Source organism: Borostomias antarcticus (assembly GCF_949987555.1).
Source record: "Borostomias antarcticus genome assembly, chromosome: 13".
Lineage (NCBI taxonomy): Eukaryota > Metazoa > Chordata > Actinopteri > Stomiiformes > Stomiidae > Borostomias > Borostomias antarcticus.
In genome coordinates, this window is record NC_140246.1 from 5,646,815 (window position 1) to 5,664,314 (window position 17,500).

General features: G+C 49.5%; 3 protein-coding genes across 3 annotated transcripts in view; 1 reads left to right on the forward strand and 2 right to left on the reverse strand.

The window, feature by feature from the left end:
* socs2 (suppressor of cytokine signaling 2) overlaps nt 1–645 on the reverse strand; it is a 6,142-nt gene extending 5,497 nt beyond the window's left edge. Inside the window, 1 exon segment of the mRNA XM_084448098.1 lies at nt 129–645. The gene's annotated coding sequence lies outside the window, so the exon portion shown is untranslated.
* A 2,983-nt stretch (nt 646–3,628) lies between these two features.
* On the forward strand, nt 3,629–10,409 carry ncaph2 (non-SMC condensin II complex, subunit H2). Its single transcript, XM_084447718.1, has 19 exons — nt 3,629–3,737; nt 3,833–3,934; nt 4,062–4,123; nt 4,422–4,503; nt 4,785–4,853; nt 5,140–5,219; nt 5,429–5,586; nt 5,893–6,062; nt 6,382–6,477; nt 7,408–7,471; nt 7,647–7,748; nt 7,902–7,946; nt 8,037–8,107; nt 8,211–8,304; nt 8,531–8,614; nt 8,721–8,770; nt 8,890–8,991; nt 9,661–9,810; nt 10,160–10,409. Exons 1-19 carry the CDS (start codon nt 3,639–3,641, stop codon nt 10,307–10,309), a joined length of 1,830 nt encoding a protein of 609 aa, XP_084303844.1. The 5' UTR covers nt 3,629–3,638; the 3' UTR covers nt 10,310–10,409.
* A 433-nt stretch (nt 10,410–10,842) lies between these two features.
* On the reverse strand, nt 10,843–12,227 carry sco2 (synthesis of cytochrome C oxidase 2). Its single transcript, XM_084448108.1, has one exon. The coding sequence runs from the start codon at nt 12,224–12,226 to the stop codon at nt 11,279–11,281; it is 948 nt and encodes a 315-aa protein (XP_084304234.1). The 5' UTR covers nt 12,227; the 3' UTR covers nt 10,843–11,278.
* Nucleotides 12,228–17,500: the final 5,273 nt, after the last annotated feature.

Sequence of the window (17,500 nt, forward strand, 5' to 3'; positions counted from 1 at the left end):
GATACGCAAAAGTTACACGTGTTTAATTTTGTTGCAATATCATTACCCAACTAAAATATTTGATACAATTTATAGGCTAGTGTAAATTCGTGAAATAATACAATCTGAGAGCATAATTTAGTTCTTACCCCGCAAATGGACCGAGGGCCAGCTAGGTAAGACCCGTCTGCGCTTCCCTGACACCGACTGTCCGCACTGACAGAACCGCAACTTTCACCGGAGTGACAGGCAGAGAGGAACAGCTCGCTTCCAGCTAAACATTCTCTACAGCAGGCTTTGCCACGGCTTATATAAATCCACGCAAGGTCCTCGGTGTCCTTGAGTTGATAGATACAATACATACAGCGTAAGCCAGTTAACTAGCTATCTGGAGTGCTTCCAAAGCCACTATCTAGTTAGTTCGTTATTGTGTGCAGGACCACGCATTGGCGGTAAACAAAACTCGGATTTGTCCGACCGCGCTGAACCACCAGAGCAAAACAAACCATGACAAGTGTCTCCAGTCAGTGAGATATAGACCGACAAATCGCCACGCTCGATTAAGAGATTAACATCAAAACCACCTTATTACAAAAGTTCGACACCGATGACTTTGTTTTCTCTGACAGTCGTGTTGCTACCTCGCTTTGGCATGTGTTTCTGTAAGCCCCATATATTTCACTGTCAATGCCATAAACACAGCTCAACACAAAAGACCGATTTCCAGGAACTTTCCAGGAATCGTATCACGTGACGTGGAACGTTTTAAGGTAGTACTACTAGATTGGCTGTGGTGGCACAGGAACGTCTCTCTCACTCCCCCGCCTCTCTCCCCTCTTCCCTCCCTCCATCTCTCTCTCCCTTATCCTCCCTTCCCCTCTCTCTCTCTCCCTTCCCCTCCCTCCTCACTCCCTCTCTCTCCTTCCCCTTCCTCCCTCCATCCATCTCTCTCTCCCCCCTCTCTCTCGCTAGTCACACACGCGCGCGCGCGCACACACACACACACACACACACACACACACACACACACACACACACACACACACACACACACACACACACACACACACACACACACACACTAATAATTGTAATTGTGATAAACACGCTAGGACCTATGATCATGAATAGGATAATTTATGCTAGTTAGTGGTAGCCTAATTTTGTAACTGGAAAGGGTTTGTATCGTCCTACGAGTAGCCTAATAACAGAATATATACTTAGGCTCTACATGAAAACGAGTGAATCACATTTGACAAGTGGAATAATGTTCTCAACGTCTAATGTTCTCAACGACGTTCCGCTGCAAAGATGCGTAGCGAGCTGTCTCCCAAAAGAGTTCAATAATCCCAAATAATTATAGACTGGCGCTGTATGAATTGAGTTTTGTAGGCTATATAAGCAGGATGTGAAGATGAAGAAATTCCTAATATAGCTTCGGTTATTGTTGGAGACAGACTAATTTCCTCGTACCCTGTTTTAGATAGAAATAGCCTACCACACTTTAGCCTAAACAGCATAGCCTTGCTAACTCGCGCTGCAATGGGATCAATTGTAACCGTATAGGTTAGTTCGTGGTAAATAAACCCCTATTCAAATCCTGATTTATTTCCAATATTTGGATCGATCTACCGTAGCCTATATTATATAGCCTACTATATATAATAATAATAATAATAATATATATATAACGCCCTGTTAACGTGTGGTACTTGCATTCACTGTGACTCCCTACATAAATATCCTAAAGGTTACATGAAAAGTTAAACAAATAAAAATAAAAAATAAACATAATTTTCCTACTGTAGCCTAAACGATGTCTTGTACAGTTTTTAGAGATGTATGGTAAGTTGTTTTATTATTATTATTACTACTACTACTACCACTACAAAATAGGCTATACATAGACTATCGTTGGTTCTTCAGTTATACCAATCAACCAGTAGACCTAGATCACTGATAAAAGATGATAACACGCCGCCTGGTGTAGAAGCACGGTCACGAGCGTGGGCCAGGCTGGTGGATGACATCATTTAATTTGCGTAGGACTCTGGGCTGGAGAGCTGCTGGTAGCCTACCTGCTGGAGTTACACGACTATTTTGTCATGTATGCATACCACCCTCTAATATGTTGGTATGAAATTAATAGTAATAGCCTATAGCCACTCGCATAATTTCGTTTAATCAGATTTCTGTTAATTAGACACCCGGTTTTAACTTCAACCGTGCCTTTGTGTAGGTCAACTAGACCGCTATGCAAGGATTTATGATGTTATTCATTTGTCCTCTCCTATCTTGCACTCTTCCCAGGGTGGAGAGGTCAACTAGGGCGAGCGAGGGCAGTTAGCACCTCCAGTAGCTTAATAATGCAGAGGCCAAGCTGATCTAATTTTTTACTCTGGGATCCAAATCAAATCCAAGGGCTCCCTCATGCGGCCAAAGAACACAAGTGCAGATACGAGTTTAGAGCTATTCCCCAGCAGGTGGCAGTAGAATGTTTCACCACTGTCGACACTACATCATCATCGTGGTAACGTAGAAGACATGCTCAAGCACCAGACGGGCTGGGAAGTTGGGGCTGGAGCAGGAGTAGGTCGCTGAGCATGTGAGGTGGGTGGCACTCACTGCCTTTTTGGGTCATGCAGGAGCCGGACGTTGACCTGACTTTTCTGCAGCGGGGGGATAGGAGTGGGGTGGCCTCTGAGGTTGTGCGCTTCATTCAGAGAGAACTGGAGAATGGGATGGGGATTTTTGCTGATGGGTCTATAGCCCCGATGTGACCCCAGAGATACGCTGTCGCTCCTCTAATCTGGGGTCTCCGGGATAAAGTCAGAGAAGCAGGACGGGAATGGAATTTGAGGGGTTTATTGGGCACGGAGGGGGAGGAGATAGGAATCTGCAGGAAGGCTCTATTTACTTTCTTGGGTGACACGGTTGTGGGGTAGACCATATACATATATACGTATACGTATGTCTATGGGGTAGACTAGTCTGTGAACGCTAGGATGATGACATGATGCTACACACTCTTGTACAGTAGGTGGCGGTATGCACCTTTAAGCTGTTTGCGATCCGCCATAAACCCAAGGAAGAAGAAGACGCGCGAAACCGAAAAGCGCGCTCCATTTGAAAGTGCCCTAGCTAACGTTACCATATTGCTAGCCAGCCTAGGAGTTTGTTGTTATCTAGATAACTTATAGTTAAAACATATTGTGGATGTGGACGAAGGCATACGCTGCCACTATTTTTAGCTAGAATAAAACGCACGGTGCATGGTTCGCTGTTGAGAGTTTTTGACAGACAGCTTATAACGCAGGTAACGTTATCGGCATGTGAATTGTCCCAGTCGTCTAGCACTAGCTAATGGCTTTTGCTAGCAGAATGTTTAGCCAGCCAGCCAACTAACGTTAGATGATAATTATTTAGACAGCTAGGACACTTTCAAAAGCTTACGTTAGCCTAGCCAAAGTTAGCTAACTTTGTTGTTGGAGTCTCCTTTTTAGCTCTCGTTATAGTCGCGCTGGTAGGTGTTGGTGTTTTAGTTAGCTAGCTAACGTTAGCTAAGTTAACATGAACTCCTTTCTGGACTACGTTGACTGCATCTTATTTACATGTCAAGTGTGTGTTTCGAAGGCAACTCTATGGACTGTGCAGAGGGGATGGAGACCCGGTTCGCCCATCTTTTGCAACCCATCCGGGACCTCACGAAGAACTGGGAGATTGACGTGGCTGCAGAGTTAGCGGATTACCTGGAAGAGGTACATTTGACCCCTCAAGAGTCAGCATGCTCACACACTGGTCCCGGATTAACTGACACGTTTTAAAAAATAAAAATAAATATTTTGTGTATTAGGTGGATGAGGTGTGCATCACTTTCGATGGAGGGAAAACCACGCTCAACTTTGCAGCGGCGGCTCTGCTCATCCAAGGTTCTACGTGTATCTACAGCAAGAAGGTAACGTATTGGCTGGTTTACTGATCCAGTCCAACATTGACGGCTGATGTTTCACATACACAGAGGAAGTATCTTATCATGTGGTTGTGTGCTGTGTGTGACGCTCGGGTTTTGCCCCTGGCCTCAGGTGGAGCACCTATACAACCTGGTGTATCAGACTCTGGACTACATCTCTGACAGGAACAAGAAGTGAGTCTCTGCTCAGCTCCACCAACAATCTTCATAATGCACTTCCTCATTCTGCATGTGCTCATACATTAAACCTGACAAAGTGTGTGTGTTTATATGTAACCGAGTGAAACGTGGAGTAGCTGGGGAAACGCACTCTTCAAAGGAGCGCTGACGGTGGCAGCTGTCAGCATGTCTGCCTCACAAGCGGGAGAGCTGGTCGAGCGTGGGGGCCCTGGGAAAGCCCTAAACACGGGTCCGACTGTTGAATACAACGCAGACGAGAGTATGACAGTGGCATGTCTTTGTGTCTGTACAGGCGAGACAAGCGGGGACCGTCGGCAGAGGACGGGGATGCAGATGGAGGGGGCAGGGCAGCCGACCATGACCAGGATGCTGGGGTAAGGAGGAGGGGGAGGGGCCAGGTGGGGGCGGGGGCGGGGCTGGATTCCAAGGGGTGCAGGGCTGTGTGTAGCCCATCAAAAAAAAATCCTATTTCTCTCAATTGATGTGAGTCATGCAAAATTGTGATTCTAGCACACTAACTGACTGTACTTGAAGAGAAGCGGTCTGCCTATCCACCTAAAAGTACCATCCTAGAACCTAGAAGAAGAACCCAGCGTATGGTTTAGAGAAGTGGAATGTGGAACATTTCTAAAAGCTAATTGATATATTTTTCCAGATGGACTCTTTGGATGACATCTCCTCCGAGGTCTCCAAGAACATCGACCTGAGGAGCGAGCATGGCGGCGTGAGTGTTTATGCACAATTGTTTCACATTTCTGCCGTGTCCCAAGTCCTCTGTTTTACCAGTGCAGTAGTGCGGTGGTGGTGATCTGATGTGGGAGTCTCACTGTCTATCCTGTGCATGTGCTGTGCGGATGGATCGAGTGTGTGTGTGTGTGTGTTTGTGTGTGTGTGTGTGTGTGAGAGAGATCAAGACATGCAGTAGTGTGTGTGAGAGAGAGAGACCGACCAAGTGTGTGTGCGTGTGTTAGACAGTATATGTGTGTAACCGCCTTCCTTGTGTTGGTCAGAGTGTGAACGTGGTGCCCCTCCCTCCAGGATGTCTGATCCCTCCAGAGGCGTTTGAGAAACAGAAGCTGCCGCTCATCAGGTGGGTGTTCAACAACCAGGCTCTGGAGAGCCGTCCGACCAACCAGCTCCCTAAGTTAACACAGCTCTAAAAAAAAAAAAACACGAGGCGTTAAGCATATAGATACTTTCCTCACTGATGGGTATTATCTGTGTGTGTGTGTGTGTGTCTGTGCGTGCGCGTGTGTGTGTGTCTGCATGCGCGCGTGTGCCTGCCTGCCTGTGCTCCAGTCTGAAAGGCGAGGTCCTGGGGAGCTGTAAGGACTTCCGTATGAACACGTTCACCCCGGACGCCCTCGGGATCATCCGTCTCTTCCTGGAGTCCTCGCGCTCCAACTTCCTGAGAGACGTGCTGTCCGACACGCCCTGGGCGCCCATCCCCCAGTTTGGTAGGAGATGGACGGACGGATGGGATAGATGGACGGATGGAATGAATGACTGGATGAGATGGATGGATGAGATGGATGGAGAGATGGGTGGATGGCTTCTCCAGAGAGCACACAACATTGTTAAAATGGAATCGCATCACAAACCCTCATCATATCTTTGTATTTGTAAATATGACTATTAAATGGACAGAAAGCCATTGTGGGGCAAATAAAAATATTTTGCTCTTGGCTTAACAGGTTGTTGATGTGTTGACCAGAGCATAGACCCCAGTCCTGTACATGTGTATTCTTCTAACCTTTGACCAGACCGTGGCGCCGTGTGTCCAGATGACGCATGTGCAGCGGCAGGCAACGGCACTGGGGTGGGCGACGTTGCCGGGGACGACCTTGAAGACGGCGGGGAGAACCTCCCTCCCCTGGAGGACGCCGGGGCGGAGATGGAGGAGGGGCCAGTGGAGCACATCGACAGACAGCGGGTAGGAGAACGCCACCATACACACGGCTGTCATGTCAGCACAACAGTGCACTGTACATATGCCTTGAATTAGGGCTGGGTATTACTGGCAAGGACCTTGCGGTACGTACCATACATAATCTATTCCCTTTTTTTTTTTTTTTTTACTGTATTGATACTGTACCGTGAAAAATCGCAGTATTGCAGAAAAAAATCTGGCAATGTATTGCTGTATCCATTTTATTGCTCAGCCCTACCTTGTATAGCCTCCCTTGCGTGCGTGTGTGCGTGAGAAGAGAGAGGGAGACTGATCTGTGTGTGGTCCCCACGCCCCGTCCCAGGGCCCCGGGGAAGGCAGGGTGCTGAGGGAGAGGCGCAGCGTCCAGCACTCAGAGGAGGAGCGGAACAAGCGGCTGGTGGAGAAGAGAGCACAGACGGTACGCTTCCCCCTCCCACACTAGCAGGGCAGTTAGCGCTTCCCCCTCCCACACTAGCAGGGCAGTTAGCGCTTCCCCCTCCCACACTAGCAGGGCAGTTAGCGCTTCCCCCTCCCACACTAGCAGGGCAGTTAGCGCTTCCCCCTCCCACACTAGCAGGGCAGTTAGCGCTTCCCCCTCCCACACTAGCAGGGCAGTTAGCGCTTCCCCCTCCCACACTAGCAGGGCAGTTAGCGCTTCCCCCTCCCACACTAGCAGGGCAGTTAGCGCTTCCCCCTCCCACACTAGCAGGGCAGTTAGCGCTTCCCCCTCCCACACTAGCAGGGCAGTTAGCGCTTCCCCCTCCCACACTAGCAGGGCAGTTAGCGCTTCCCCCTCCCACACTAGCAGGGCAGTTAGCGCTTCCCCCTCCCACACTAGCAGGGCAGTTAGCGCTTCCCCCTCCCACACTAGCAGGGCAGTTAGCGCTTCCCCCTCCCGCAGCTAGCAGGGCAGTTAGCGCTTCCCCCTCCCACACTAGCAGGGCAGTTAGCGCTTCCCCCTCCCACAGCTAGCAGGGCAGTTAGCGCTTCCCCCAGTTCAGTGTCTTGCCCAAGGACACTTCAACATGTTGTCAGGAGGAGCCGGGATTCGAACTGCCAACCCTACGATCATTGGACGAGCAATAAGTAGCGCTGACCCCACAGCTAGCAGGACAGCACTGACCCCTCCACAGCTAGCAGGAGAGTTAGCGCTGACCCCTCCACAGCTAGCAGGACAGTTAGCACTGACCCCTCCACAGCTAGCAGGACAGTTAGCACTGACCCCTCCACAGCTAGCAGGACAGTTAGCACTGAGCCCTCCACAGCTAGCAGCAGAGTAAGCAAATGAAAGAAAAGAAAACCATATATAACCAAATAATAATAATCCATTTGTGATTGTCTGACGCAGGTCGACCCATGGAGGTGGCATGATCCGTATGCGGTGTTGGGGGAGGACAAGCCTCTGAAAACAGGTGGGGAAAACTCTGTTATTGACAAACTACAACAGAACAAAGTCACACGTACTCAATGGCTGACACGGACTTGTGGTGCATTTTTAAATTCATTTTTCTGTGTGTGTCTGCGCGCTGGTGTGTTTGCGTGTGTGTCTCTGCGTGTGTGCGTGTGTGTGTGTGTGTGTCTCATCAGGGAAATGCTACAAGGTTCCTCTGGGTCTGGACGACTCTGGGAAGAGGAAGAGGAAAGGCTCCTCTGCTCTGGAGGATATCTGGAGCTGGTACACCGGAACATGTATGTATGTATGGGTGTGTGTGTGTGTGTGGTGTGTGTGTATGTGCGCGCGTGTGCGTGTGTATTAAGTGAGTGTGTGTGGAACAGCGGAACAGCAGAGTCCCCCTCTTTAAAATTCACAAGTTTGTGACGAACGCACTTTCTATGTCGCAGATGACCCGCCTGAGCCCAGGCTGAAGAACGGACCCTCCTTTAAAGGTAAGGACTCTAGAAGCCCCCGTCTGCCTAGGACCCCTGGGTAGTCGCTCTCCAGCTGGTGTGCAGTGACTGACTGGGACTCTGTTGCAGATCTGAACTACATTTACCTCAGTAAGATGCAAGATAAGCTGAAGACTAGGAGGAGAGTCCTGAGGAAAACGGTACGTGCGTGTGTGTATATTCCTCTACTCTGTGTAGAATGTATGTGTGAGTGTGTGCGTGTCCTAAGCGACCACACTTAAGCGCCCTCTCCGACGACTCCAGGGCATGTTTGTTTCGGACGAGGATCTGAAAAGGACGTTCCTGGCGGAGCAAGGAGCCGGGGAAGAGGAGCAGCTCAGGCACCATGACCTGCAGGGTGAGACCTCACAACCCTGACCCTTTAACCCCTGACCCTTTCTGCAAAACCTTCACCGGCCCCGTCACTTGCTCCTCACCCCATAATCTAGTGCTGTACAAGAGTAACATGGTATAAAGGCAGGCTGTCGGACTCACTAGCAGACAACGGCCTCCTTTTAACAGGAGGCTAATCTGTTACTGTAATTGTACTTGTATTCATCATTGGACTTTGATGTGTTGACCAGGTGCGGACGATGACCTGTCGGACAACGAAGTCGAGCCCTTGGGTGACGACGCTGCTGGGGGTGAACCTGATTTAATGGCGCTGGGTAAGACCGGGTGATCGCCAGCTACCCACAGTCCTTACACAGTGAACGGCGGCCATCGATTTACTAAAATGTAGCGCTTGTTTGTTTGTTTTTTTCTTGTCACCAGATCCCCAGATAGATGGGATGAGTTACGAAGACCTGGTCAAGAAGAGCGTGGTACGTACGGCGCCCCGTCGTCCTCCTCGAAACCCTGCGCGTTCCTAACGCCAGATCTCAACCTTTGTGTGTTCCTGGCGTTAGTTGCTGATGCTCCTCCTCCCCCTCTCCTCTTCCAGGAGCAGTTCCTGGTGAACTCGCAGGCGTACGCCCGGGAGACGGCCCTGTCCAGGAGGGTGAAGGACTGGGAGGATCAGATCCAGCCGGAGCTCCTGCTCCAGGTGAGCCTGCCGGAGGACCAACCCCGCGCTGAGGAAACATTACAGTAGTCATTCAGCTGACACCTTATCCAGCTTAGAATAATTGCATTTAACGTAGGAAAAGTCAATGTATGACTACTTGCCAGAACTCACAAGTACATCTCCTTTCTAAAACAAGTGACCAAGAGCATAATCTGGTGCTGAAGGCAAAGTGCAAGAATAGCAATCTAAAATACAATGGGTGTTTAAGAGGGAGGATCGTGGTAGTACTTATTGAAGAGATGAGTTTTGAAACAAAACAAGCTCCCGCCTTTATTCCCCTGCAGACACTTAAAGAATTATTACAGATACCTATGGGACTGTGTTGTAAATGCCACTGATGCTAGTCATTTCCTTACTGTACTTTAACCATTATTCTATTCTGTCCCCCTGTACTTTGTCACTACTTTGTAACTTTTGTACTCTGCTACTGTATTACTGTATTCGTTGATTATACGTTTGCACATTGTCATTGTTGTCCGCATGCTGTCACGGCTCTATTTTTCTGTACTCTGCTACTGAATTACTGTATATGTTGTTTGTAAGCACATCTGTAAAAGAGACCTGGTCTTAGTGTGTCTTTCCCTGTCTGTCTGCCTGCCTGATCCTTCTTACCCCTCCGTCCCGCCCCTCACCTCTCTCTGCCTCTAGGAGGAGCGTCCAGCCTTTGACATCCACGACTACGGCGACAGGATCGTTGCGGCATTGAGCGGCATCGGGCAGAGGAGGTCCTTGGCCTCCATCGTCCGCGGCATGGACAACTTTGAGGCCTGCAAGTACATGCTGGCCTCCCTGCAGCTGGTGAGTGTGAGCCTAGTCGTCACCAGCTGTGTTAAACAAACCACTCTGTATCCCCACCTACATATAGCTACGCATTTCATTTTGCATCACAAAAACGCACAGTGCAAATATGTATGTATGTATGTACATGGGGCCTGAATCGTGCATATGAGCAACAAAAAAGCTCTGCTAACACGTCTGCACTATAAAGTACTTTAGAGGGGAAGTCTTGGTCCCATGTCTGCGTTTGGTTTCCAGGATAAGGAAGGAAAAACAAGGAAGGAATGTAGAGGGAGGGCTGCACTCATCTACCACTGCCATATCTATCAGCATTTCCTGAAGACCTCTCTCTCTCCCTCTCCCTCCCCAGGCCAATGACTTCACGGTGGAGATAGACAAGAGCGAGGGGCTGGAGGAGAGCCTGGACACCATGGGCCTCACGCTGCTCAGCAAACACAGGGCCCACGAGCGCTTCAACATGGCGCTCAAACCCTCAGCGGCCAGCGCAGACCCTATATAGACCAGCGCAGACCCTGTATAGACCGTGTGTGTGTGTGTTGGGGGGGCTACTACTGCTATGGACTTGGTCGGTGGACACACTCATCAAAAGCATAGTGCACACACCGCTTGGAGGGGTCTCGCCTACCTACCTGCCTGTAATATTATTTTATTTCACTCTTCTGTCTTCGTCCTGTCTGGAGTCTTCTGTACTTGTCTCTGCTAGTGTACAGAGGACTCAGGTATCATTAACTTGCCTGTTTTTTTTTTCCTTTTGCTGTGGTGTCATGTATGTATGCAGCTCCTCATTGGAAGCCAATTATGAATGTTTTACATTACTGTCATGGCTTGTCTGTACAATGAGTTTTCCCAGTGAGTGCCTCCATCAAATAGTTTATACAGTATTTTGGAGGCACAAGAATATGCTAGCAAACCATGTTAAAATATACATTTTGCTTTGTAAAAAATGTTGATATTAAATTGTTACATTGTATAAAACATTTTTGAAAAAAAAAGAATAATTTTCATGAATTTTTATTACAAAGACTGCACTCTTAGCAAGTTTAGAACAGCATTTCCTATGGAAGACAATGGTGTCATTAATGGTAGAGACAGAATCAAGATAATGCTCACAGGACATAATTTGCCTACACACACATGAATGGCATCCATGTTGTAGTTCAATTCTTCTGACAATAATTTAGAGTGACCCCCCCCCCAGGATTTAAATACAGAAGTCCTGTCAAGAAGCTAGGCTGGCCTCCAAAGACCAGGTTCTGTAATTATTGCATTGACCTCAACAAAATGGTGGTAGTATCTCCTTAAACAAGTTTGTTGGCATTATCACCATCTTTATCCAAGGATTTCATGATACAGGTGTCAAAGCCACAGGTTTAAGCTGGCAGGTTGTTTCCATGCCGGTCTTATTGACTGTCGACCACCCAGCTTGAGTTCCCCCTCTACCGACGGCCTTGACCTCAGTAGTAGCCGCTCACTCGGGCGGCGGTAACTTCACATGGGCTTTCATGTGCTTCCTGATGCTCTCCGCGATCTGCGTCTCGTCCTTCATCCTGTTGTAGTAGTCCAGGAACAGGCCGTCGGGGTTGACCAGGTAGATAAGGACGGTGTGGTCCACTATGTAGTCGCCGTCGTCGTCCTTGGGCCCGGCGCTGGCGTACACGCGGTAGTCGCGCCCCGCCTGCCTCACCTCCTCCTCCGTGCCCGTCAGGCCGATCAGGCGTGGGTGGAAGTCCTTCACGTACCTCTCCAGCGCCGCCACGTCGTCCCTGGCGGGGTCCACGGTGACGAAGAGGGGCTGGACGCGGGGCAGGGAGGAGTCCTGGTCCAGAGCCGCCACCACAGCGGTCATCTTGTCCAACTCGTCGGGACAGATGTCCGGGCAGTGCGTGAAGCCGAAGTACAGCAGCACCCAGCTGCCCAAGAAGTCCCTCTTGGTGCGTCGGCGCCCCCTGTGGTCCAGGAGGTGGAAGTCCCCCTGCCCCAGGGCCACCTGCCGCAGCTGCTCGATGCGCTGTGCCCGCAGCCTCTGCTCCTTCTCAGAGCGCACGTACCACCAGGTTGCCATCAGCCCGCCGCCGAACAGCAGGGTCACCATCAGGCGCGTCCGCAGTTTGATCCCCGCCGAAGAGGCGTTGGGTTTAGGGGAGGAGGGGTCCTGAGAGAGAAAGACCCGCTGGGTGGGGAGTGGGAATGTTAGGACGGGGCGACGACGGTGACCCCCCAGTGTCTGTTGTGCCGAGGTCCCATAAAGCCCCGGAGCCCTCTGGTGACCGCCGTTTGGTGACCGTGACGAGAGACACGCCCTCTGGAGGTGGTGGTGATGGGAGTTCGAACTTTGATGGGATGACTTCAATAACAGCCTTCCTGTATGGAGCTCACTGCCTGTTAGACCCAGCAGCCTTCTCTTCAAGCACAGCATCATTCCGATACTAAATCCGAAGGTCAGAAAGGTAGGACAACACACGAGTTAGAGACATTCGTGGTACAAATTCAATCCACGTAACTGAAGTGAAACCATTAGCATCTCACGTTCAACCGTGCTTCACCTAAAAACTGTTAACGTTACCAGGCTTGCGGAATAGCTAGCTAACGTTAGCTCAAACGCTGTGTATAAAAGCAGCGGCAATAGGTAAAGTATTCCTAAACGTTTAATACAACAGGCACGTCATCTTTGCAAAGAAGTCAGAGCCAGAATATATCAAAATTTCTATAGTACACCTCTACTTGCCGGCAAGTCGACCTTCCCATAAACACCTCACATGGTGTTCTGCAACAGAACATAATAAACGTCCACTCGGGTTTCAGATCTGTGGATTCGACAACGCGGGAAAATAGAAACCGCTCTACAGTGAGACCCACTAATTTCAATACATTTCACAGTTCTGTTCTGGATTTCCTATGGATTACAATGCATTCATATTTAATATATAAACAATCAGGATTCATATCCATTGGATTTCAATCGGCAGATTCGTGCTGATAGAGGAGCGTACCACTAGATGGTGCTGAGATCTCTCCCATAACATGCAGTAAATGAGCAGTCGAGTTCACCAGAGTTCAAATGGGACCGCAGCTCGTCCAGTGAGTTAACCGCATTATTGAAGATTACATTTATTTTACATATTTGTTTCTGGGCTCTATGAGATATGTTTAATGTGCTTTAACATATAACAGATAGGCCTCTGATTGTGGAATATGAGAATCTCCAATTTCACTGCACATACAGCTTACAAGTAGCCTATATCATGTGATTTAATGGCTCCTTTGTATAGAGGAAGGCCTGTAGGTGTGGATGAGTAACCTTTCCCTAATGACTGAGTGAGTGAGTGTATTTATTCTGCTCTAATTAGTGTGTAGGCTGGTTTTAAATGTGAATGTCGTGCACTCTGTGGTCTCGTGGGCAGACAGACTCCCACACACTCACTCACTTTTCATTAGATCTTGATTATATTGCTCATGCCCTTCATTCTTCATTCAAGCTCATGTGTCAAAGCAGTGCCGGGTTGTGTGCATGTGTGTACGTATGCGCGTCTGTGTGTGTGTGTGTGCGTGTGTATATGCGCATGTGTGTGCGTGTGCACGTGTGTGTGTGTTTCTCGCCCCTGTGGTGACTAATCGCCAGGTCTCTCTCCCTTGTGCTGCGTATCCTTCCTCTCCCAGACCATCATGGTCATTGACGAACAGGAGCTGTAATTACCTTCCTCTCCTCATCATTCTCCCTGTCAACACTAAAACCCTCCCACCCTTTCTAACTCACTGTCCTATTTTCTCTTCCTCCTGTTTTTACACCTCTTGATAATGATCTCTCCTCCTTCCCTCCACCTTGCTTCTTTCTTTCCCTTCTTTTTTCTCTCACAATTCATCTCTTTTGTTATCAGTGTCTACCTCCCTCCCTCTTCTCAGTCCTCCCTCCCTCCTCTCTCCCTCCTCTCAGTCCTCCCTCCCTCCTCTCTCTCCTCCCTCCTCCCTCCTCTCTCTCTCCTCCCTCCTTCTCTCTCCCCTCTCTCTGTAAAACTGATGTTTCTCTCTCCTCTTGGGTCCATATTTAATTCATGAAGCGACTGCAGGGCAGCCTGTATCCAGGTCATAACATTGCGCACGCACACACACACACACACACACACACACACACACACACACACACACACACACACACACACACACACACACACACACACACACACACACACACACACACACACACACACACATTGTCTATGTGATACTTTCTAGATGTTTTTTTCCCCACGATATCTGTAGCTAACATTCCTGCTACAGCAAATGTCCATTAGGGTATCTGGTGATGACACTCCACAGTCAAGAGGGCTGTGTTGTGTTGCTGTCGGCTCAGCGCGGCCCTGCTGCGTCTAACAAGGTCATCGTGTGCTTCCTGCCGGGCTGCTGCTGCTGCTCGGGGCGACGCGGCTCTGTCTCGGGACGGCGGGCATGGAGTTTCCTTCTCTCCCATGCTAACCGGGGCATCTGAGTGGAAGCCGCTGCTCCGCGACGCTTGCATGGAGACGCAACACAGTCAGTCAGCCGTTCCCATGGCCGGCCGGCGGGTCGGAGACAGGAAACGGACACATGGAGAAACAGGAAAAAGGAAATGTCTCTTTATGCAGTTGGAATAAGTCGTCAATTAACCAGTCAGTCAATAAATCACCTACCGTGTTTTGTGCAGGTCTGAAAAAGTGGGTGTTTGAGAGAGTTAGTCTCCCTGGTTTAAAGGCGATATGCTCTGTTACACGGGTCTGTGTGTGGATGGGAAGGGGCGGGGTATAGGCTACTCTTGCATGGAACCTCCAGGGCATGCTTAGCACTGCTCAATGTTTCTGCATAGGTGTGTGTGTGTGTGTGTGTGTGTGTGTGTGTGAGACAGGAGAAAGCAACAAAAATGTAAGCACAGCACTGTAAAACTGAACTGGTTTGATCACAATTCTACTGAAAATAATTTGTTGTGTGATATCCCAAATACTCCAGATGTTTTCATTAATGACTCAAGAAAATCTGTTATCATCTTTGAAATAGGATGTTCTTTTGATCTGTATATGGACACTTGCTTCATATTCAAACTCATGAAATGCTAGGCCTTGATAGAATGTAGGCTATTAAAGCCCTAGGATACAACTGCCAACTGATTGTGCTTGTGTTTTGGAGTCTGGGGCGTGTTCACTTTGTGCTCCGTAGACTGCAACTAGGAGGACGACAAAAGACTGCTGCAAAAAGACTGGCAATGTACTGCTCAGTCTCAACAACTATTGGCAGCCTCTCTATCTGGAGAAGGAGATGTTTCATTTATCCTTGAGCATTGACTATTTCCATATGCTATTGCTTACACCTTTTAGAGTACCATCATTATGACCTCTTCTACTCCTCTGTGTGTTAAGCACATGTGCATCCAGTGTCTGGTTTAGCCACCATATTGTATAACCTTCTAAATGTTTGGATCAGAAAAAAAGGTTCTTTTGTGGATCCAAATAAAAGCATATAAACTCTGTGTGTGTGTGTGTTTCTACTAGGTCTACCTGTCCCACACAGGAGCTCACAGCCTCCTCCTCTTCCTCCTTCCATGGTCTTCATCTTATGCAAGTCTCCTTATGTAATTTAATCTGCCATCACTGCAGTTCCCCTCCCAAGAGTGTCAGACCCGGGTCCTGCGACTCCTTTCTTATATAACTGCTGCTGCGTTCCACAAGGATGCAGAGTAAGTCTCAGACTCACAGACCTCGCTGTCGGCAGCGGATTCAGAAGCAAAACAGAATCGAGTAGGAATCATAATTTGCAACACAGGAGGGCAGCTTGAATAGCCCAGGATCTCCCAAAGGCATAAACATCCCCTCATGGTCGACTTTGACCTTTGGAGAATCACGTCATTGGCCAGTAGGCTATGGACCGTCCCCTTTAAACGACACTCCAACACCAATGTGACAGTTGACACTTTATCGTATATGATTTTCATCCCGTCCCCCCACACACACACACACATTTCTCTACTGTTTCTGGTGTCAAGTTGCGTCCTGCGTCTATCCAACATGATCCAGTGGATTCCGGTTGCCTAGCAACCCATCTGTAACCAGGGTGTGATGTTCGCATAGTTCACAACAGTTCCGTTTTTATCAGGAGCAGGACGCCAATTCACCTGGGGTGTCATCGACGTTGTCACCTCATCACGAGCTGTGCATTCACACCCACTCGTTTATGTACAGTGCCAAAAACGTCGTAGAGTAAATGGCATTTTGTCAGCCCTGACTAGGTAGGTAGTTGGTACATGGAATAGAAAAATGCCACATGTTGCTGTCATCTTGAATGAGCAAATTCTGGAAATGTGTTTGTCCTAATGGTGCACCCCAACAAGAAGCCACAGTAGACTTGAAGGGGTGAATAACGCACGCACGTCACAGAGGTTCATTGTATATTCATGTCACACTCTCTCTCTCTCCCTCTCTCTCCCCCTGTCTCTTTCAGGGTCGATGTGTTCCAGGAAGACCCAGCTGCGTGTGCTCAGACTGCGCCCGGCGGACCCATCGGGAGGTAAGGGGGCGGGATCCATGTTTTTGTTTGACCTAGAGCGAGGGATGGGCCAAGGACGAAAGGAGAGCATAATCAATGCACAGCGGCGTCAGACAGCCCCCGGTAATGAGCTCCTCATAGCTAGAACAGCGGGGAAACAGACCTGCAGAGACGGTGTGTGTGTGTGTGTGTGTGTGTGTGTGTGTGTTAGAGAGAGAGAGGGAGGGAGAAGTAGGGAGCGAGAGGGGGAGGGAGGAGAGAGCGCGAGAAGGGAAATGAATAGCGAGCTGCAGGAGAATTGCTGTCACCCTCCTAAGCAGCGAGGTCTGGATCCCATTTAAGGTATTTACAGTGTGTGTGTGTGCGTGTGTGCGTGTGTACGTGTGGGTGTGTGTACGTACATTGGCGTGTGCATTCACGCGGCTTGCTATGTACTACAATTGCCTGGTATTACATGGCGGAAGGTATGGATTGTATATCAGCCGTGCGGTTTCAGAAGCGGAGGTAGCAGAGAAAGGGTGAGAGAGAGAGAGAGAGAGATAGATAGAGAGGGAGGGGAGGAGAGAGATACAGTCACAACAGAGAGCGATAGGAAGGAAGGTATATAGAGAATCAGATGAGAGAGAGAGAGAGAACTGTGACAACACAGGGGAGATAACAGAGGACAAGGTCGAGCAGAGAGGCGAGGAGAGATCATAGTGCGTCAGAGTGACTGACAGACGGAGAGTTAGAAGGCTGTGTCGTTCCCCCGGAGTGCGTGTCGTCATTCTCCGCTCTCCTGTGTGTCCCTCTCCGCTCCAGCGTACCGTCCGTCCGTCTCTCCCGGCTCCAGGATGAGGGGTCTGCGGCGGCCGAGTGTGCCCTGAGCGTGAGGAGCCTTCCTGGGCCTCGTCCCCCTCCCCTGTACCCCCCACCCACCCCCCCTCCACCCCCAGCCCCGGTCTCTCTCTGGTCCGGTCCTCTGCCGCACATCGCTCTACTGCCGCATTGTCAGTGGACATCAAACACTCAGCCCTCCCTCCCTCCTTCCCTCCCTGCACCCCTTCATCATCCCCAGGCCCCCCCGCCCCCCCCAACCCCCTTTACTCACTGCAGCAGCCATGGACGGACTGCGCCTGCCACCAGTCATTGAGGAGGTCATGGATCCCACTGGTTAGTGTGTGTTTCAGTCTGTGTGTGTGTG